General features: G+C 40.4%; 1 protein-coding gene across 5 annotated transcripts in view; it reads left to right on the top strand.

The window, feature by feature from the left end:
- The first annotated feature begins 928 nt into the window (after positions 1-928).
- Positions 929-23,122, top strand: part of RPRD2 (regulation of nuclear pre-mRNA domain containing 2) — a 101,437-nt gene continuing 79,243 nt past the window's right edge. For 3 of the 5 annotated variants that reach the window (XM_047085676.1, XM_047085677.1, XM_047085675.1), the window contains exon 1: positions 931-1,673. In XM_047085676.1, the coding sequence (XP_046941632.1) occupies positions 1,469-1,673 (205 nt within the window). In that variant the 5' untranslated portion in view covers positions 931-1,468. Of the gene's footprint in view, positions 1,674-23,122 lie in introns of all 5 variants that reach the window. The other 2 variants (XM_047085679.1, XM_047085678.1) reach the window with 2 other exon arrangements.

Raw genomic sequence — 23,122 nt, 5'->3', positions numbered from 1 at the left:
AATCAATATGAGCTTCACAAAACAGGTTCCCTGCTTCAAGAAACGTTGAGTCCACTGGGTAGAGGTAAAAGACATAAAATACAATAATTGCATGTGCTCAGTGGGACACAGGAGCCTCCAAATCTGCCCAGAGGATTTACGTACGCTGATACGATGGAATGCTTAATCGAGGTTGTGCTAATTTATAATACAATAGACAGCCAAGGCTCTTATAAACTATAATGTATTAGGCAATTGTGAGATTATTATAATTGGCAAAGGTGAGATCACATCTTGCCTATTATTACTTCCTCGTCTCGAAAAATTTACGGGGAATTTACTTCATTTACTTCCTCTTTAATCGAAAAAGCCTACTGGCTGTGAATGGTATCGTCCAAAGGGAATGTAAAATATTGTTTGGTCTGGGAGTCTGCGTAGCGAAGGGCTCGCTGGGGCTGGCGCATGCGCATCTTCCAAGGCACGGCAAGATGGCTGTCAGCCACTTTGTCGCGCGTCGGTGCCCCGAGGAGTTAGCGGCGGCGGCGGCAGCAGCTGCCAGAGAGTAACAGTGGCCTTTGACCGGTGGGAATTTTACGGCCTGCTGTGTGAGCTGGACAGCCCCAGTAGGGAGACTTTGCTAGGAAGCAAAAGGCGGGGCGGAGCGGTGAAGCCCCTCCCCCAACCTCTCCTTAGTTTGACCAACTCCCTCACCCTCCTGCGTTCTTCCTCCTAGCGCGCTACACGCTGATCTGCTGCGCAAGCGCACAAATAATCGAAGAGCCTTCTTGGCCCTTGGGGCTTGCGGGCTTCTGCGCGCGCTTCTCGTTCTTGCCCTTGGATTGGTCAGATTGCCCCGCCATCACGCCTCCCTCTGCTTTCTAGGTTGAGAAGGAAGCGGGGAGGCGGGGCTAAGCAGCGCGTGCGCGATACTGTTGCTGTCCCTTTGCTGCTATTGCGTTGCAAAAAAAATCCTGACTAGGTAGCCTTGGGCCTTTTCTGTGCTAGAAGATCTAAAGGAGAAAGATTTCTGCAACTGAAGGGGCAATCGGGTAGTATTAAATTTGAGATATTAACGCCTACCCTTACAGGAGTGTGTGTGGCGTTGGAGTGGGGAAGAGCCTTAGCTTTGAGAGCCGAAGAGTGTAAAACCATTAATTTCGGGGCCAGGCGTTTTGAAAGGCTTCGCAGGACCTTGTTTTCTGCGTAATTCTTCCGTTATTATTGACTGGTTCAAACACAACCCCTTGAACAATTCTGATAAACCTTTGATACCCGCAGCCCCTCCTTCCAGCGTGTAGGAGCCGCCAGCGTGCCCGGCAGCTGGTCCTCCCGTCCTACCTCTCGAAGAGCCTAGCGCGTGCATCATCCCCACCCCCTGGCCTCCCTCCCCACCTACGGCCTTCACGCACTCGCAGTGATTGTTTTGCCCGCTCCCGCCGCCGCCGGCGCGGCCGCCAGAGGAGCAGCAGCGCTTGTGCAAACCGGGAAGATGGCGGCCGGCGGCGGCGGAGGCAGCAGTAAGGCCTCCTCCTCGTCGGCCTCTTCGGCAGGGGCTCTGGAGTCCTCGTTGGATCGAAAATTCCAGTCGGTAACCAACACCATGGAATCTATTCAAGGCCTGTCGTCTTGGTGTATAGAGAACAAGAAACACCACACTACTATCGTCTACCATTGGATGAAGTGGCTCCGGAGATGTGAGTGTTGGGGGTGCCTAGGGAAGGGAAGACTGGGGAAATGGAAGGAAATCCTTCCCTAAACGCCTGGGGTTTTCCCACGGAGTCACTGCATTCGGTTGGCGTTATTCACGTTCAAGCTTTGACGCGAGTGTTCCCAAGCCCAGACTCCATTCCCAGCCAGGGTTGCCTTGAACTGCAGGAAGCTCATCATTTCTTGGATTTTTTTACTAGCTGCTGACTTGGTGTGTGTGACCTTGGGCCCTTGGGCCTAGATCTTTCGAGATGTAGGTATTACTTCTTTTCGGAGCCTTGTGAGTGCTGTTAGCTTTACTGAACCTTCGCGGAAATTGTCGCGTCCGTTTGTTTCTCATAGGCCTTGACGTGCAAATGGTTTTCCTGATGATAGACAAGCTTTGGTTTAAGCAGTAGCAAACCCACGTACTTGGTTGGCATGTGTTGGACCACTCTATTTTACATTGACCTGAAATTCGTGATGTGTAATAAGAAGGGCCTTACTTGGGTGAATGTTGAGAAGTAACACGAGCTCCACGTAGAGCTGAGAGGACCACCTGGGAGGGTTCCCTGTACCCGTGTTAGCTGCAAATAAAATACGGGCTTCTTGATACCAGAAATAACTGTAGTCAGTGTCATCACTGATGCCTTAAAATATAAAAAATGTCCGGCTATTTTTCAGCACCTGTAATGCCTTTTTAAAGAAATGAGTTTGGTGTCCTAGGTAATCAAAACAGGAAATCAAGAAATGTGCTTTTTAAATATGTAGTACTTTTTTTTTTTCCCCAGTGACTGCTTTTTTGTCTCTTTGGGGGATTTTTTCCCACTTTGCTGCTTTACTACAGAAAAGAAGTATATTAAACTGTCAGGAAGCATGGATTGTCAGCAAAACATTTCAAATCTTTTAGGAGTAAGTGTGAAGTCACTGTTGCTTCCGGCTGAGAAGAGAGAGAGGGTTAACCCTAATGCCATATGTATCTATTTGACTTTTAGGTCTTTTGTTGCTTCTTGTCTGTGGCATGTCACCAGTGAGACCCATCTTCTAGTTACTCTTCTTATTCCACTTCTGCCATTGCCCCTGTAATGTTTGGATTTGTATTTACCTTTTAGGGAACAGATGGATAAAACTTATGAAATCATAGGCCCCAGTCTTCAGACCATTTGTGTATATAAAGTTATTGTTGGTAGAGATGTCTTGTGGTTCTTTGAATAACATATGCCAGAAAGGTTGTAGAACCAAGACAAGATTACCTAGATTTACTAATAGATCAAAGTTACTTTCTTTCCAAGAAGTAAAGTTAGAACATACGATAACAGGCATCATCAAAGACTCTCATCTGCTATCTGCCCAGTCCTTTATTGTTATTTACAATATCTCATTATACTTTAAAATATCTACAATACTTTAAAATATTTACAATATCTCATTATACCTTAAAATAACCCTAAGAGGGGCGCCTGGGTGGCTCAGTCGGTTGAGCTTCCGACTTTGGCTCAGGTCATAATCTCATGGTCTGTGAGTTCGAGCCCTGCATCGGGCTCTAGGCTGACAGCTCAGAGCCTGGAGCCTGCTTCGGATTCTGTGTCTCCCTCTCTCTCTGACCCTCCCCCGATCATGCGCGGTCTCTCTCTCTGTCAAAAATAAATAAACATTAAAAAAAATTTAAAAAAAAATAACCCTAAAAGGGAGATTTTTTTTTTAAATCATTGATTTCAGGTAGGGAAACTTAAGGCTCAGCAAGTAAATTCCTTAATGTTACACAGAAAAAGGGTGGAGTTAGGATTTTACTCTATAAATACCAGATGACAATGGCCACATTTAACTTTGTAAAATAATGTTTTCAAGATTAAAAAAAAAAAAAAAAGATTAGTCTTTCATGTACTTGGTTCACCAGTGGTAGCAAGTGCTCACGTGAGTTTGAGAATATTTTCTCTCTTGTTTTAAACCATTTTTACTAAGTTATACAAGCATTTAACATTCCCTACCTTTGAGCTCTGGTGCTTTAGCTGTATGGTTACATCATTTGCAAGAATAGGTTGACCCCCATCCCTGCCTTGTGGGATTTCAAATGACAATTAGAACTTTTTCCTAGTTAGCAATAATAAGATATAATGAAGCCAGAATTTTTCTGCCTCTACTTTGTTGATATTTTTCCTAAGCTTATTTCCCTAGTTGATGTCTTGAGTGAAAAAAATGATTGCTCTAGGAAAACAACACTTCATTTGAAGTGTATTATATATAGTTTATACAGTTAAATGCTTTTGGCTTTCTAAAAACTTGATTTTTTTTTTCCTAGTGGAATGGAACTTTCTAAAATGGTTAAGGGTATTTATAGTCCTTTTGTGTTTACATTTAATGAACATCATTCATCTCAATGTAAGTAAAGCCTTTTGAGAGAAATATTCAGGAGAGTGATGAAGGGCCCAGTGAAAATAGTTTATGCATTGGGCCTCATTTAGTTTCATATTTCTTTACAGTTGAGATTCTTTTAGAGTTTGGTTTCTAAGTGTACTTTCGGCAAATTTGTGAAGTAAGTACCTGGCATTCCCGGCTTTTCTGTCCGTTTTCCTGATGTCACTTTCGCTTCTCTTTTTTGTTCTGGCATCCATTCATTATTTAGTAATTTGTGTTTAGTCTTCAGTGTGAATTTAAGGAACTGTTAGATCTTCCAAAGATATTTTCATTTGATCCTGTGTTTCATAACATGTTGACAGGCTTTTGTTCATTTTAAAGGAACTAATTCAGAGAAAGCAAGCAGGCTTCTTTTTTTAATTTTTTTATTAAAAAAAATTTTTTTAATGTTCATTTTTGAGAGAGACAGAGACAGAATGCGAGTGGGTTAGGGGCAGAGAGAGAGGGAGACACAGAAGCAGAAGCAGACTCCAGGCTCTGAGGTGTCAGCACAGAGCCCGACGCAGGGCTCGAACTCACGAGCTGTGAGATCATGACCTGAGCCAAAGTCGGATGCTCAACTGACTGAGTCACCCATTCGCCCCACAAGCAGGCTTCTTGAAGATGGGTTCTAACTGATTTTATTCAGGCTTCTTTTAATTTGTCTGGCTGAAATATTCATTGTCATCATATTTTTTAAAAGATAATTTTTTTATTTTTAAGTAATCTTTATATCCACTGCTGGGCTTGAACTTAGAATCCCAAGATCAAGAGTCACATGCTTCACTGACTGAGCCAGCCAGGCACTGCCATTGCTGTCATTTTTAAAAGTGGTCTTTCTATAGTATAAACAGATGTCATTCCCGTGCTTCAGAATCCTCCAGTGATATCCCATTGCAACAGGTTAAGATCTAAACTACTTTTACTATGGCCTTCAAAGTTCCTACAACATCTGTCCTGTCTACTACCTTTCAGGCTTCTTCCAGTTCTGTTTCCTCATCATTTAGATTCAACCTCATATATTACTTTTTCAGAAAGGCCTTTCCTAAATGACCTTATTTCAGGGGGTCCCTTCAGTTGCTTTCTATCACTTCACATTATTTTCAGTATATGAAATTACCGTGTTTATTTGTTTACATGCTTATTGTTTCTCTTCTCCCACCAGATGACAGGGCTAGGTCTTCTTTGCTGCTGTATCCCCAAGCAACTAGAACAGTGTTTGGCACAAAGTAAGCAATCAGTAAATATTTGCCAACGTAATTTTGTGTACTAATCAATCAAGAACTTGAATTTTTTAAATTTCTGTTTATCAGAAAGAAATATTTATAACTTAGTGAAAGAAAGGATAGATATGGTTGTCAGCAGGTTCAAGATAATAGCTCTTTTTGGACTTGATATGCAGTTGACCAGATTACCATTTCTTTACTTCATTTGTCCCTCCTGTTTTTAATATTAAATAAGAATCAATGTGGAAAAGTAGAAAAAGGCGTACTTTAGAATTAGACCTAGATTCATATCTTAATTCCTTCACTTAATACCTGACTCCACACTTAAATTGTGAGCCCCAATTTGTGATCTGCAAGTAGAGGTAGTAACTATCTCTCATAGAATTGCTATCTAGGTTTTGGAAGGTAATATATGTATTTTAGCATAGGTAAAAAAAATCCAAATTATTTATTATGATAATAATGGTGCAGATGGTCTTAAAATCCTGAGTATTCAGAATAATTACAGCAGAGTTTTGTTTTGGTTATGGTCCTGGAAATTACGTTCCCAGTTAAAGTCAAATGGATTGGACTCTGTAGTGTATTAGCAAGTGCTCTGAAGAACTAGTGGAAATTATTATGTTCATGATAGTTCCATTATTGTTTTGTTTTTGTTTTTTCATGTTTATTTATTTTTGAGATGGAGGCTAGGAGCGCAGAGCCTGATGCCAGGCTTGAACTCACAAACCCAGAGATCGTGACCTGAGCTGAAGTCAGATGCTTAATAGATTGAGCCACTCAGGCACCCCCATATCGTCTTGTTTTTAACCATTGGATGGGTTGGTCTGTTTTGAAGAAAAGGTGGATGTAGGAAAGTAGAATCGGTTGTAGAGCAGAAAATCTGTTAAGAATAACCTTCAGCTAATTTTATTTTTAATTTTTTAATGTTTATTTTTGAGAGAGAGACCCAGTGTGAGTGGGGGAGGGGCAGAGAGAGAGGGAAACACAGAATCCCAAGCAGGCTCCAGATTCTGAGCTGTCAGCACAGAGCCCGACGGAGGGCTTGAACTCAGGAAAGGTGAGATCAGGACCTGAGCTGAAGTAGGACACTTCACCGACCAAGCCACCCAGGCGCCCCTCCCTTCAGCTATTTTTGATATAAACTTTAAATATTTACACCCCACCCCTAACCTTCTGCTAATTAATATACTTCAGTAGTTATCAACTTAATGGCCAGTCTTTTTTTTTTCTACCCCTCTTTTTCCCCCTCCACCTCATTTGAGGGAACTCTCAGTACAATATAGTCCTCTCCAGCGCCCCCCCCCCCCCCCCCAGGAGAAGCTGTTGTATAAACATGGGCTAGCAAAAAAAAAAAAAAAAAAAAAATCTCTTTCTACAGGATTAAGTTGTTGCAGAGAATTTGCAAAGTGCAGTTACCATTTTTGATTTATGGCAATGGTTTGTCAGTTTGGGTCTCAGGATCCTTAGATGGACCATGAAAGTGGTGATAATTTTATACTTTTATCAAGTGCTTACTATGTGCCAGGCACCTTTCCTAGCATTTTACACATATTAATTAATTCAGTCCTCACAACGCTTTGAAGTAGGTGTTGTTATGATCCCATTTTACAGATGAGAAAACAGAGACACTAAGAGATCGAGTAATTTAACAGAGCTAGTAAGTGGTGGAGCCAGGATTCCAGGCATTCAGGGTTTTAGAATATACACTCTTAGCCACTGTACTATATATACAGCCTTTCTGATTTATAAAATATTTTCTACCATGAAGAAAACTTTTGATTACTTGCTTATTTATTCAATATTAGGCAATATAGATTAACCAGAATGTTTAGATTTTAAGTCTTTGTGTGTTCTTTTTTTAAGTTTGTTTATTTATTTTGAAAGAGAGCACGCATGTGTGCGGGGGAGGGGCAGAAAGAGAGAGAGAGAGAGAGAGAGAGAGAGAGAGAGAGAGAGAGAAAATCCTAAGCAGGCTCTGCACTGTCAGTATGGAGCCCAACACAGGGCTCAAACTCACAAACTGGGAGATCATGACCTGAGACAAAAAAAGTCAGATGCTTAACTGACTGAGCCACCCAGGCACCCTAAAACTGATAATCTTATGTGGATTTTGAGTTCTGATAGGCATTTATGTTTTCATTTAATATAGAATGGAAAGACAAGTTGAACATGTTAGCTGTGAAAGCTGACTACTGGATAAAAATCTCTAAATGTGAGGTGCATTTGGATTAAATAATAAAGCAGGGGTTTTTTTTGTTTGTTTGTTTTTTTGTTTTGTTTTGTTTTTTTAAAGTAATCTCTATGCCCAGTGTGGGGCTTGAATTCACAGCCCCAAGATCAAGAGTCTCATGCTGTACTGACTGAGCCAGCCATGTGCCCCATAAAAGACTTTTCTTGACAAAAAGTTTGGGGTGCAGTACTGGTCAGTGGGGAGTGCAGTCTGCTGTCTTATATTTAATAATTGCACAAAGCTAAAGGTCTGGGGCCATTTCTGCAGGTTTGGCTTCTGAAAGCCTTTTAATTACCTATCGTATATATACAAAAGAGTAATGCAGGTGAACTAGATACAGATTCTAACTTTGAGCATCAAGATGAATTTTGCTTATAAGTGCCTAGTTTCCATTCAGTTACTATTATTATTATTTTTTTAAGTTTATTTTGAGAGAGACAGCACAAGCAGGGCAGGGAGGGTCTGAAGTGGACTCTGTGCTGGCAGCAGAGAGCCTGATGTGGGCTTGAACCTACGAACCGTGACATCATGACCTGAGCTGAAGTCAGACACTTAACCGACTGAGCCACTCAGGCGCCCCTAGATTCATAGTTCTTTTAACAAGTATTTGTGGAATACCTGTTGTACCAGGCACTGGGGATTCAGTGGGTGAACAGAATGGAGAAAAAATTTTGCCCTCACAGAGCTTATACTCCATTAAGGGGAGAAACAAACAAAATAAGTAAAATATTAAATGTATTAGAAGGTAAAAATATTAGAAGTGCTGTAGAGAAATGTAAAGCAGGGAAGAGAAATACAGAGTGTTATAGGAGTTTGCAGTTTTAAATTAGGTGGTAAGAGAAGGCCTCCCTGGGAAAGTGACATTTGAGCAGAGAGATGAGGTGTTAAGCAACATAGATAAAGTGTGAGGGGAGGACGTTCCAACACAGAGTGCAGACAAATACAAAGGTCCTGAGGTTAGAGTGTGCCTGGCAAGTTTAAGGAAGACAAGAAAGCTTTTGTAGCTGGCAAGGAGTAGTAGCAGATGAATTCAGAGATTATGGTGGGTGGTGGTGGGAGAAGGGGCACATCACAAAGTTTTATAGCTACTGTAAGGATTTGGCTTTCTTTCTGAAGGAGATGGGGAGCTATTTGAGCAGAGGAGTATTGTGACTTGATTTTTTTTTTTTTTTTTTTTTTAAGTAAGCTCTAGGCCTGATGTCAGGCTTGAACTCAAGACCCTGTGAGGTCAAGAGTTGCATGCTCTACTGACCGAGCCAGCCAGGCACCCCATGATTTATGTTTTTAAAAGGTCATTCTGGTTGTTGCAGAAACAAGGGGCACTAGTTAGGTGACTATTGTACTTACCTGGGGTAAGATGTTGGTGGCTTGGACCAGGTTATGGCCTGTGGAAGTGATAAGAAGTAATTGAATTCTGATCTATTTTGAATGTAGATCTAACTAGATTTCTAGATGAATTAAATGTAGAGTAAGAGAGGAAAATAATCAAGAATGACTCTGGGTTTTTGCCTGACTAGAAGGAGTTGGTATTTATTAATATGGGGAAGGCTCAAGTGGAGCAGATTTTGGGAGGAAGATCAGAAACTTAGTTTTGAGTGTTAGGTTTCAGTTGTCCACATTTTAAAATATCTTTATTGGGGCACCTCGGTGGCTCAGTCAGTTGAGTGTCTGGCTTCGGCTTAGGTTGTGATCTCACAGCTTGTGAGTTCGAGCCCCGCATCGGACACTGTGCTGACAGCTCAGAGCCTGGAACCTGCTTCAGACTCTGTGTCTCCCTCTCTCCTTCTCTCTCTCTCTGCCCCTCCCTGCTAGCGCTCTGTCTCCCCCAAAAATAATAAAAAAAAATCTTTATTGAGATATAATTCACAAATATTCATTCATTTAAATTGTACAATTTAATGTTTTCAGTATATTCAGAGTTGTGCAGCAGTTACCACATGGAGGCTGTTTAGTGTGTAGACTGTCTTTGGAGCCATGAGACTGGAAGAGATCTACATGGGAGTTAAGTGTAGATAGAGAGGTAGGTGTAATAAGGTAAAGTGTAGATAGAGAAGAAGCTAGTAGAGAAGGCGGCTCTGGAGCACTCAGTATTTTAGATACCTCTTTCTGCTTATTTGGTCTAATGTGTTCTTGGCTTAGGTTCTTTTTGAGGTTCAAGGTAAACTTTATTTCAGTGTCCTAAAGAAGTAATAAATCTATTTTGAGCTCTTCAATGTTTCTACTCTTGGTTTAGGCTAAATGGCAGTTCTGAATTAGTTAGACAGTAGCTGTGTCATAATTACCAACTCTAAAATTATTGCATAACTGCCTTTCTCCTTCCCCTTTGGATGCCTAGGTCACTTTTTCTTCATTCCATGGCCCTAAATTCAGAGAGATATGGATAATATTTTCCGTGTTTCCTGACACTATTTCAAAACATGAACTACCTAATTAGGATATCTAATTATTGTAATGGTATGTACTAAACAAGGTCTCTTACTTGGATTATGAGACTTTACACTCAGTCATTATGTTCTTCATTTAGCTGCTTTGTCTCTCAAATGCAGAAAGGTGATATTATAAACACGGCCCTGGGTGGATTTGAAGCATTATGTATGATATAATTTTGTTATACATTCTGTGGTAAGCTAACTGTTAAATTATGTAGCAAGTAAACCTTCCCATAACTAAAAGTGTGAAATGAAATAATACTGAGAAACGTTGGGGCGCCTGGGTGGCTCAGTTGGTTGAGTGTCTGACTTTTCATTTCGGCTCAGGTCATGATCCCAGGGTTGTGAGATTGAGCCCGCATTGGGCTCTGTGCTGCATGGAGTCTGCTTAGGATTCTACCCCCACCTCTCTCTCCCTCTCTCCCTCTGCCCCTCCGCCCTCCCCCCCATACTCTCTCTCTCTAAAATAAAAAATGACCATAATAAAAAGTTATATTGAGGAATGTCAAATGGTTCTTTGGTATGGAAAGGAAAATTTCATTGGCAGTGGAAAAATACTAATATTAAAATTTGCTCAAATAGGCCACCCTGAAATTACAGTTTTGTCTGCAGAGGAGAGGTGAGTGTATCTATGTGTATAATTTCTTAGGGAGTAGAGGGTTGCTGATTTTATTCTTAGTGATTTGGCTTTCTGCTTTTCATAAACTAATAAATAATAGATGCATCCAAACTCCTCCTCCTAAGCTTTTGTCAGTGAGTTATGGTATTTGTTTTATAATTTCAATTATCTGGAAAGTAAGGATACAGGAGGTTTTTTAATGTGTAGACGAAGCTCAGAGACATTAGTAAAAATTACTCCAGAACTTTACACTGTTGTACAAATCAGCTAGACTGAGTTTCTCATCTGTTTGTCAAGGAAACAAAAAGTAGTTGGTGTTTTGTAGTGCTTTCAGATCCCACTGCCCCCACAGATTTTAATTCTAGAACACTGGGGAAAATGCACATCTTGTGGAGAAAGTAATAGAACCTAGTTACTCTTTTTAGAAAAAGGCAACATTTCCATCTGTGCTTCGGAACAGTAAAGTTTTTCTAACTAAGATAAGAGTTTACAAAAAAACTTTATTTTTATTCTTCTGTTAGAAACCTTGAAATTGAGTCTCTGATGAAAGAAATGAAGTAAGTGTTCAGTATGCTGGGTTTAAATTTTGGTTGTAGCCTTTATCTTTCCCTCATCTCTTCCCCCTTCCATTTTACTCTTTAGTGGTTAGTTTCACTTACTTTCACTTTATGATTCTTTGGTACCCACTAACAGAGAGAGTGTGTTTCTTTATTACCCTTTAATAAAATTTTCACTGCTATAGGGGAAAAGATCTTTCAATGTTAGGAATTATAATTTACCATTTATTATTTTAAAAAGACCCGAGTAGAGGCACCAGAGTGGCTCAGTTGGTTGGGCGTCCGACTCTTGGTTTCAGCTCAGCTCAGTGTCTCAGAGTTTCAGGAGTTCGAGCCCGGTGTTGGGCTCTGAGCTGCCAGCACAGAGCCTGCTTGGAATATTCTCTCTCTCTCTCTCTCTCTCTCTCTCTCTCTCTCTCTCTCTCCTCTCTTTCTCTCTCTCTCTCTAGCTCTCTCCTCTCTCTCTCTCTCTCTCTCTCTAAATCTCTCTCTCTCTGCTTCTTCCCCCACTCACGCTGTCTTTGTCTCAAAATAAATAAACTTAAAAAAAAAAAAAGAAGAACGGAATGAATCCTGTGCTGTTTCTGTGTTCCTTTTACCGTGAGGATGATTTGAAAACTGTAACATAACACATTATTTTAAAATGATGATCTCTGTGTGCAGGAGGAAGTCAATAGTACTTAAATTATTAAAATTTCTTTTAGAGTGTGTTGCTATGTTCAAAGATTGAGAATTTAGAAAATAAAATTAGAAATACTGAGTACTTGTTCTATGTAAAACTCTGTATTGGATGCTGAAAGAGGTGGAATTATAGGAACTTAACTCTTAGTAATTAAGATAGAAATTGAACAAAAACAGCTGGTTCTGGGAAGTATGATAGTAATGAGTTTTTATATGCTGTTAACTGTTTGTTTGTTTATTTATTTATTGATGTTTATTTTGGGGGGGAGAGAGAGCACGTGCAAGCGGGGGAGGGGCAGAGAGAGAGAGGGAGACAGAATCTGAAGCAGGCTCAGACTCTGAGATGTCAGCACAGAGCCTGATGTGGGTCTCGAACTCAAGAACCAGATTTACTGGTATTTTGTAGTGTTCCATAGGCAGAAGGTTTCCAAACAGCCTTCTGCTTATTTTTTTTCCAGCTTTATTGAGATATATTTGACATACGACATTGTGTAAGTTTAAGGTGTACAAGGTGATGATTTGATACACATATACAGTGTATTGCAAGATAATTTCCACAATAAGGTTAGTTAACATTTCTGTTACCTCACATAATTACCCTTTTTGTTGTTGTTGTGAGAACATTTAAGATTAACTCTCTGGGGCATCTGACTTCGGCTTAGGTCGTGATCTTGTGGTTCAGGAGTTCGAGCCTCATGTCGGGTTCTGTGCAGACAGCTCAGAGCCTGGAACCTGCGTCGGATTCTGTGTGTCTCCCCCTCTCTCTGCCCCTCCCCTGCTTAACGCTCACTCGCTCTCTCTCCCCCTGCAAATAAACATTTAAAAAAATAAAAAAATTTTACTCTCAGCATCTTTCAGGTATATAATACCATATATATATTTTTTAGTGCTTATTTTTGAGAGAGAGAGGTAGATAGAGTGCGAGCTACAGAGGGGCAGAGAGAGGGGGACAGAGGATCCAAAGCAGGCTCTGTGCTGAGAGCAGAAAGCCTGATGTGAGGCTCAAACTCACGAACCGTGAGACCATGACCTGAGCCGAAGTTGAATGCTTAACCGACTAAGCCACTAGGCGCCCATATATAATACCATATTGGTAACAGTAGTCTAAAGCTGTACATTAGATCCCCAGAATTTATTCATCTTATAATTGGAAGTTAATACCCTTTGACCAACATCTCCCCATTTCCTCAACTCCCTAGCCCCTGGCAACCACCATTCTATTGTTTCTGTGAGTTCATGTACCTATTTTGATGATTTCACTGAATTGCAAAGTTGAAAACAACTCATTAATTCAATAAATTGAATATAAAAGCAGATGTGAGACCCTAGTTGTTTTCTATTAAACCAGATTTTAAATAGATTTTCAAAAATGTGGGGTGCTTGGGTGGTTCATTTGGTGGAGTGTGCACCTCTTGATCTTCAGGGTTGTGAGTTTGAGCTCCACATTGGGTGTGGAGGTTGCTTAAAAATAAAATCTTTAAAAAAAGCAAAAAGCAAAAGGGGTGCCTGGGTGGCTCAGTCAGTTGAGCATCCGACTTCAGCTCAGGTTGTGTGATCTTGCACTTCATGAGTTCGAGCCCCACATTGGGCTCTCTGCTGTCAGCATGGAACCCACTTTGGATCCTCTGTCCCCCTTTCTCTGCATCTCCACCACTCGAGCTCGCACTCTCTCAAAAATAAACATTTAATTTTTTTTTAATGTTTATTTATTTTTGGAAGCAAGAGAGACGGTGCAAGCAGGGGAGGGACAGAGAGAGAGAGATACAGAATCCGAAGCAGGCTCCAGGCTCTGAGCTGTCAACACAGAGCCCAATGTGGGGCTCAAACTCAGGAACCAACCACAAGATGATTTGACCTGAGCCTAAGTTGGATGTTGAACCAACTGAGCCACCCAGATGCCCCTAAGTGTAGTTATTTTTAATAATTATATATAATAATTGTTTAGTTTTGCTTTTAATGAATTAGTGGATTTTAAAAATTCTTAGTTTTAATTTCTAATACAGTAAATGGCATAGATTTAACCCACATAAACAAAAGCTCTGGGATCTTCAGTAATTTTTAAGAGAGTAGGGGTGCCTGGGTAGCTCAGTTGTTTAAGCCTCCAACTCTTGGTTTTGGCTTAGGTCATGATCTCATGGTTCATGGGATTGAGCCCTGCATCGGGCTCTGTGCTGACAGTGTGGAGCCTGTTTGGGATTCTCTCTCCCTCTTTCTGCCCCTCCCCTGCTCATGTGTGCGTGCTTGCGCGCGTTTGTGCTCTCTCTCCTCAAAATAAATAAATAGACATTTTAAAAAAAGTGTAAAAGGATCCTGAAACCAAAAGGTTTGAGAACTACTGCTTTACAATATAGAATGACCTTTATTAAGTTTCTGCAAAGTACACATCCATTGTCTCTCATCTGAATACTGCATATTGCCCAGTGGTTTCCAGACTTTATCAATCATTTAATTATAACCATTATTCTAATTTGTGAGGTCATAAATTTGCCAACTTTTTATTTTGCCAAATAAGTATATAGAAATATACTACTATTTATATTATCACTATCATTTTATAAATTACTGTTTATATGAAAATTTTGCGTTGATATCTTTGTCTTTCAGGTCTTAGCTCAAATGTCATCTCCTTAGAGGTTGACCCTTTACCATAGCCAAGAGCCTACCCTCTTTTCCCCCATCATTCTGTTATCACATCACCTTTTTAATTTTCTTCAGTTTTTCTCGTTACTGTATAAGATACTACTTGCTGGGAAGTGTGTGTTGTCCTTCCCATCTCTCCCCCCCCCCCCCCAGAATGTAAGCCCCCGAACCTGACAGCAGGAAATTGGTTTTGTCCACCACTACATCCTCAGCACCTTGAAGAGGGTGTAGAACATAGAACATGCTTAACTAATGAATCTTCCTTAAATCTGATCCCAGATGAGAATTGCTGCTATGCAGGTTACACACAATTTTGTTAGATTTACATATATAGGAATATCGTATAGTGGTTAATTGGCAAAGAACATGGGTTTTGGACTCCAGTAGGCATTATAGTTGCTACTTTTTAAAGCCTTTTATAAATGGAGGATAATAGTGTAGTTTCCCTTACATGATTATTGGCGTTATTAAAAAAGATGATTCATATAAAGTACTTTGCAAACTACCTGACATTTTGAGAGCTCAACAGATGGGAACTATTGTCATTTTTGATCGTTCTCTAGTTGTGTTTGAGGGATGAGATGAGCCTGTACTCCTACTATGCCTCCGTCTTAGCTCCCACTGTTGTCATTTTGTTAAAGATTTTTAAAAATTATTTATTTATTTATTTATTTATTTATTTAAATTATTTTTAAATAATCTCTATACCATGTGGGGCTCACACAACCCCAAGATCAAGAGTCAGGCTCCACAGCTGAGCCAGCCAGGCACCACCCACTATTGTCATTTTTAAAAATGCAACTATGCTATGTATACATTTTTTATACCATGTTTCCTGCAAGCCTGTCTGCTTAAGCTTTAAATTCTTCCAGTTAATTTTAATTAATTTTAATTCTTCCTAGCTGAAATTTTTTTTTAAGTTTATTTATTTTGAGAGAGAGAGTGCAGGGGAGTGGCAGAGAGAGAGAGGGAGAGGGAGAGTCCCAAGCAGGCTCTGCACTGTCAGCATAGAGCCCAATGCAGTGGTTGATTTCATGAACCGTGAGACCATGACCCAAGCTGGCTGAGACCAAGAGTCAGACCCTCAACCAACTGAGCCACCCAGGTGCCCCCCCCAGGTGAAAATTTAAAGTTAATTCAAAGGAATGAATGTGAATTTTTTAGTTCTTTCTTATTAATGCTAGTGAATGCCCATGGGGAGTCTGCATGGTTCAGTAGGTTGAGCTCCTGACTCCTGATTTTGGCTCAGATGACCTGAGGTCGTGGGATCAAGCCCTCTGTGTTGGTCTGTGCACTGGGCGTGGAGCCCACTTAAGACTGACTTTCTCTCTCTCTCTCTCTCTCTTTCTCTCTCTCTCTCTCTCCCCCCCTTCCCCCTCCCTCTCCCTGCCCTTCTCCCCTGCTTATACTCTCTCTAAAACAAAAACAAAAAATAAACTAGCGAATGCCCAGAGAACACATAATTTAGAAACTGTTTACCTGCTTTATTTCAAGTGGCTATTCATATAGGAACATCTTATAGTTCCAGGAATTCATAGACTTTAAGAATCTTTCATATGTTTTTTTTGTTTTTTTTTTTAATTTTTTTTTCAACGTTTATTTATTTTTGCGACAGAGAGAGACAGAGCATGAACGGGGGAGGGGCAGAGAGAGAGGGAGACACAGAATCGGAAACAGGCTCCAGGCTCTGAGCCATCAGCCCAGAGCCCGACGCGGGGCTCGAACTCCCGGACCGCGAGATCGTGACCTGGCTGAAGTCGGACGCTTAACCGACTGCGCCACCCAGGCGCCCCTCTTTCATATGTTTTTATAGCTGTTGTGCTACCATGAAAATGCATCTCAAAGGAAGGGATTTCAAAGTGACAGCCATCTCTTTAGTGTTGCTGGATCTTAAAAAAATAACCTATTGTTGGGCACTTGGCTGGCTCAGTCTGTAGAACATGCAACTCTTGATCCTGGACTTGTGAGTTCAAGCCCCACATTGGGCATAGGGATTACTTAGTAAAAAAAAAAAAAAAAAAAAAAAAAAATTCTTTTTAAATAACCTGTCAAAAATAACTATGAATTTGTACTTAGTACAAAGTATAGCATTTCCGCAGAAGTCATGTTTAGATGTCAGTGTCAAAGTTTAGGAACTACCCAATTAAAGTTAAACCTTGTTTCATGCTGCTGAACCTTTAGTTTCATGAATTTCCAAGAGGTGTGGGGGATAGAACATTCAGTATTTTCCAAACTTACTTGACCACGGAATCTCTTTCTTTTCTAGCCATCTTATGTAATTAGTGTTCCTTGGAACACACTTTGTGAAACTTTGTTATGGAAGTTTTTCTATGAAACTCCATATATTAAAGAACAGAGAGAACCAATTTATATTTGTGTGTAATAAGAAAGTCTTCATGGAGGATTCAGGTGCTCAAAAAAGATGTAAAGCAGGTGAAAGAAGGAATCCCGTATATATACAAAGGTGTGAAAGAATCAGAAGCTGGGAGTGACAATAAGTTAGGATGGAAAAGACAAAGAGAAGGAATAAAAGGCATGATTTTTTGAAATAAAGGGGAGTAAAGTATGTCAAAAAAGAAAGTAACTATGTATGGGCACAAAAGCTACATTAGATAGTGATTGTAACACTGGAATCAGTGAAGCCAGAAATTTAATATATTGCATATTATGAAAATTATTTTTTAAAGTTTTTTTTTGGGGGGGTGCGGAGAGTAGGAGAGAGAGAGTCCTGAGCAGACTCCATGCTGCCAGCACAGAGCCTGATGCGGGACTTGAACCCACAAAGCTGTGAGATCATGACCTGAGCTGAAACCAAGAGTTGGACACCTGACTGGCTGAGTCACCCAGGTGCCCCATCATATTTTGAAAATTATTATTAAAACATAAAGTAAAAATATGGAGATGGACAAGTCAACTGAAGATTTCTTACAGATGATGACTGCAAAGTGAAGACCTATTTTCAACCCCCCATAGAAGAATCAAATTAAATCTTTTACTTAACTCTTAAAAAAAAAAAAAAAGGTTCATTTACTCATTGTTTCATATAGCAAAAAAAAAAGGGGGGTGTCTGGGTGGCTTAATCAGTTAAGCATCCAACTCTTTTTTTTTTTTAATGTTCGTTTATTTTCGAGAGGGAGAGAGAGAACACAGACATACATGTGCAGAGGGGCAGAGAGAGGGAGACAGAGGCTCCAAAGCAGGCTCCACACTGACAGCAGAGAGCCTGACGTGGGGCCTGAACCTACAAAATGTGAGAGCTGAAATTGGACACCTAACCAACTGAGCCACCCAGGCACCGAAGCATCCAACTCGATTTTGGCTCAGGTCGTGATCTCATGGTTGTGGGGTTGAGCCCCACATCAGGCTCTGTACTGGCAGTGCAGAGCCTGCTTGGGATTCTCTCTCCCACTCTCTCTGCTCCTCTCCCACTCACTATTGCACTCTCTCTCTTGCTCTCTCAAAATAAATAAACTTTTAAAAAAAAGAACATATTAACTTTCAGTTGGAAAAATCATCTAACACAAGCTGATTTTAAAATTTATATTTTTGGGGCGCCTGGGTGGCGCAGTCGGTTAAGCGCCCGACTTCAGCCAGGTCACGATCTCGCGGTCCGTGAGTTCGAGCCCCGCGTCAGGCTCTGGGCTGATGGCTCGGAGCCTGGAGCCTGTTTCCGATTCTGTGTCTCCCTCTCTCTCTGCCCCTCCCCCGTTCATGCTCTGTCTCTCTCTGTCCCAAAATAAATAAAAAACGTTGAAAAAAAAATAAATAAAATTTATATTTTTATATATTTCTATTTTTAATATGTATTTTAATATTTATAAAATATTAAATGTAAGTAATCTTTCTAATATAAGTCATCAGCTACTGCTGGCTCTGCTGCTTCCTTTTTTGACTTTGGTCTTTTGGCCTGAGGCATCTTTATAATTGCCCTGTGGCTGTAGCTGGTTGGGTTGGACTTAAGTATCTTTTTGCCATATTTAACTCCTCTGACTAGTGCTTTCAGAACCATCTGTCTCTGTTCAGTAGTTCAAAATTGCTGAAGTTTTGGGGTTTTTTTTCTTGGCCAACTAGGTTAAGATTACACTACTGGAGATCTAAATCCTTTCTTTCCCCAAGGAAAGATCCTTTGGGTTCTTGCCCTCAGATGCAGACTCACCCTATAAGTGGGTGGTGACAAGAGGAGAGGGGACTGAGTCAGGGGAGTTTCCTGAGCTGAGTAGTAAATGGTAGTAAATAGGGTAAGGAGTTTGTGGTGAAAATGAGTGGGTTGGGGGAGGAAGAGCTAAAGATAACCAAGAAAGACAAATGGAGCTGCTTTTGTATAATGCCAACCAAAATGTTGTATTTTGATATTTAAAATAGAACAGTAAACTGTAATATGTAAAACTGATATTACAGTTACTAAAAATAAATATATTTGGGGAAATGTCAGGAGGCCATCATAAATGACCAAGATTTGAATTAATATAGTGGTAGTGGAGAAAGCAGAAAAGATCTAAAGAGGTATTTAGAAAGTGGAATTTGATAGAACTTGTTAAAGAGTTGGATGTTGGGGATGAGGAAAGATTGAAAGACATATTCTGTGGATTCTGTCTTGGGTGGCAGGGAATTTGGGAGGAAGAGGTAGATGGTGAAAGCAGGCTTGAACATATGAAGTTGGAGTATCTGGAGAGCATCTGAGAAGAGTTGCTTCGTAGATAATTAGCCATATAGATGGTGCTTATAATCCTAATATTTGTTAATATTTATTGACAGTTGACTTCTTGCTGTCCTAGGAATTTTATGTGTATTATGTCATGTAATTTTGACAACCTTTGAATGGGTAGGACTATTATCCCAATTGTATAAATGAGCAAAGCAGTGTTTAGAAAGGGTCATGCAGTTGGAAACAGGGCTGGGCTTTAAAACTAGGTTTGACTCACTTAAGAAAGATGTTCATAACCACTCTATTGTATTTGGGAGGGAGCTTTGAAGTAGAGGTGTAGACTTGGCAATTGTAAGCATATTGGTAGTAGGTAATGGATGAACACTTCAAGAGACAGTGTTTGAGAAGAGAATAGGGCCAATGAAAGAATCTTGGGAAACACTAGAGTTTCAGGGGTTAGGAGAAGAAAAGGTGTCATAGGTAGATGAGAGGATCAGAGCAAAGTGATTTTTCAGAAATTAAGGAAAGAAAGCTTGCCAGAGGAATTTCTTTGGAGTATAGTTCTGGGAAGGAGCATGATTATATTGGGCAGAAGAGTAAATAGAAGGACTTCTGTTTCGGTGATATGACAGACTAGATTTTGCAGGATCCTTTCACTAAAAAAACAACTAAATGGGCAGCTAAATTGCAACAAATAGAGTTTTAAAAAAATAAATGTTGTAGGGTAGCTTTAGATTTACAGAAAAGTTACAAAGGTTGTAGTTCCCAGTTTCCGTTCCGGTTAACATCTTACTTTAGTATGGTGCATATGTTACAATTAAAGGAAGAATACTGATACATAATTATTTACTAGAGTCTATACTTTATTTGTGGATTTGCTTAGTTTTTGCCTAATGTCTTTTTCTGTCCTAGGATCCCATGCAAAGTTCCACATTATTTAGTCATCATGTTTCTTTAGGCTCCTTTAAACTTCCAACAGTTTTGGGGTGCCTGGGTGGCTCAGTTGGTTAAGTGTCTGACTTCAGCTCAGGTCATGATCTCACAGATCGTGGGTTTGAGCCCTGTGGGTTTCAGCCTCTGTGGTTTGAGTCCCGTGTCAGCCTCTGGGCTGACAGCTCAGAGCCTGGAGCCTGCTTCAGATTCTGTGTCTCCCTCTCTCTCTGCCCCTCTCCTGCTTGTGTTCTGTCTCTCTCAGTCTCTCAAAAATAAGTAAATGTTAAAAAAAATAAAAAAAAAACCCTTCCAACAGTTTTAAGGAGTACTGTTCAGCTATTTTGTAGAATATCCCCAATTATGGCTTTGTCTGGTGTTTTTCTCATGATTAGTGGAGGTTACAGGTACTTGGGAAGAAGTATGCAGAGGTAAAGTGCTATTCTCATCACATCATATCAGGGGTATCCTACAACATGACTTCTCACTGGTGATGCTGACCTTGATCACCTGGCTGAGGCCGTGTTTCTTCCCTGTAAAGTTACTCTTTCCCCTCTTATCATACTGTATACTTTGCAAAGAAGTCACTATACACAGTCCACATTTAAGGGAGTAGGGAGTTATACTCTATCTCCTTTAGGAGGTAGTATCTATGTAAATTATTTGGAATTCTTCTGTAGAGAAGGTTGCAAGCATATTATTTATTTAGTTAGTGATTTTAAAGTTTACTTATTTTGAGAGAGAGGGTGAATGAACGGGGGGGGGCAGAGAGAGAGGGAGGGAGAGAACCCCAATGCGGGGCTTAGCCCCACAAACCATGAGAACATAACTTGAGCCAAAATCAAAGTCAGACACTTAACCAACTGAGCCATGCAAGCACCCTGCAAGCATAATTTTTTTTTTTTTTTACATTTAATTACTTTTGAGAGACAGAGAGAGACAGTATGAACGGGGGAGGGGCACATAGAGAGGGAGACACAGAATCTGAAGCAGGCTCCAGGCTCTGAGCTGTCAGCACAGAGCCCGACACGGGGCTCGAACTCACAAACCGCGAGATCATGACCTGAGCTGAAGTCGGACGCTTAACCGACTGAGCCACCCAGGCGCCTGTGCAAGCATAATTTTTAATGCATTACTGGATATGCTAAAAAGCAAGGATGCTCTGTAAGGGTCTGTTCTCACTTACAAAAGGGAACAGTTAGCTGAAACAAGACAATGAGCTGTGAGCAGACAGAAACGGCAAGATTGCCCTAAGGGCAAATGCTTATATTTGTACTAATGGAAGACTGTGTCTTTGGCCTACAGCAAATGGAACAGCCATCTTAGAAGGATGCTAAATTGGACCAAGGTCTGATTTCTGCCCCTACCCTCACCAGAGCAAATGCAAATACGTTTTGAGAGAATACCTTTTCTGATTAAGCTCTCTGAATTCCCAGAGATAAAATTCAAATATAAACTCACAATAAAAAAATTACCAAGCCAGTGGAATCTAAAATACAACAAGAAATGAAAGACTCTCAGACATAGTTACTTTGATTTGTAAAAGAACCAAGTGAAATTAGAAATGAAAAATACAATTTTTGAAATTAAAAGCTCAGTGGATGGATTAATTGACTGAAAGAAAGATCTAAAGTAATTTCCCAGAATATCATGCTGAGAGATAAGTTGCTGCAAATGATAATGAATCTAACATATGTGTGATTGAAGTCCCAGAAGGAGAGAATGGAGAGCAGGTGATATTTGAAGGAATAATGGCTGAGAGATTTGAAGAATTAGTGAAAGACATGAATGTACAGGAAGCAGAACAGGTATGAAGGAGGTTAAATAAGAAGAAATCTATAACTGCACACTTTGTAGTTACACTAAAGACTACCAAAGACAAAGAAAAGCCCTTAAAAATAGCCAGAGAGAACAAATAGGTAGCTTGCAAAGGAATGACAGATTGATAGCAACAGTGGAAGTCGGAAGATTTAAGAATAAAATTTTTAAAGTGCAGAGAGGGGGCAACGCCTGGCTCTTTATGTTGGCTCAGGTCATGATCTCATGGTTCATGAATTCGAGCCCCGCATCAGGCTGTGCACTGATGGCACAAAGCCTGCTTGGGATTGTCTCTTCCTTTTCTCTGTCCCTCCCTCACTTGTGCACACTCGCACGCCATCTCTGTCTCTCAAAAATAAATAGGGATGCCTGGGTGTCTCAGTCGGTTGAGTGTCTGACTTTAGCTTGGGTCATGGTCTCACGATTTGTGGGTTCGGGACCTGCTGTCGGGCTCTGTGCTGACAGCTTGGAGCCTGGAGCCTGCTTCGGATTCTGTGCCTCTGTCTCTCTCTGCCCCTCTCCCGCTTGTGCTCTGTTTCTCGCTCTCAAAAATAAATAAAGAATATTTGTAAATAAATAAATAAAAGGAATTTTAAAAAATTAAGTACGGAGAGCAAACAACTATTAACCTGGAATTGTATACCTAGCAAAGCTATTTTATTTAAGAACAAGGGCTAAACGATAACACTTCCAGAAAGACAAAAGCTGGAAACCAACATGTCTCACTTTGGGACCTTCTAAAGGATATATACTTTTTTTCAACATTTATTTTTGAGAGAGCGAGAGAGAGAGAGAGCGAGCAGGAGCAGTGAAGGGGCAGAGAGGGTGGGGGGGGGGAGAGAGAGAGAATCCCAAGCAGGCTCTTTGCCATCAGCACAGAGCACCATGTGGGGCTCAATTCCATGAACTGTGAGATTGTGACCTGAGCCAAAATCAGCGAAATCAAGAGTTGGACATTCAACTGACTGAGCCACCCAGGCACCATTGAAGGACATAATTTAAATATGGAAGAAGAAAAATAATCCCAGAAAGATGGTCTGAGAGACACAATGCAGTACTTAACAAATAGGTAACCATGAGAGTAAATCTAAATTAACATTATCTGTATAAAGTAATGTTTAATGTGTGGAGTTTTTTAAAAAGTCAGAATTAAAATACTTGTTAACATAGGTCAAGAAGAGGTTAATTTGAGATAAAAGTATTCTAAGAGCCTTGTATCTGTTGAAAGTAGCTACTAAATGACTAGAAATAGAATATGTAACTTCCAGCCACTAGAAGGGGGAAAACA

Source organism: Lynx rufus, unplaced genomic scaffold (assembly GCF_022079265.1).
Source record: "Lynx rufus isolate CCGP_SWC_20201006 ecotype Redwood Valley unplaced genomic scaffold, mLynRuf1.p SCAF_2, whole genome shotgun sequence".
Lineage (NCBI taxonomy): Eukaryota > Metazoa > Chordata > Mammalia > Carnivora > Felidae > Lynx > Lynx rufus.
This window is presented reverse-complemented; position numbering and strand designations above follow the sequence as displayed.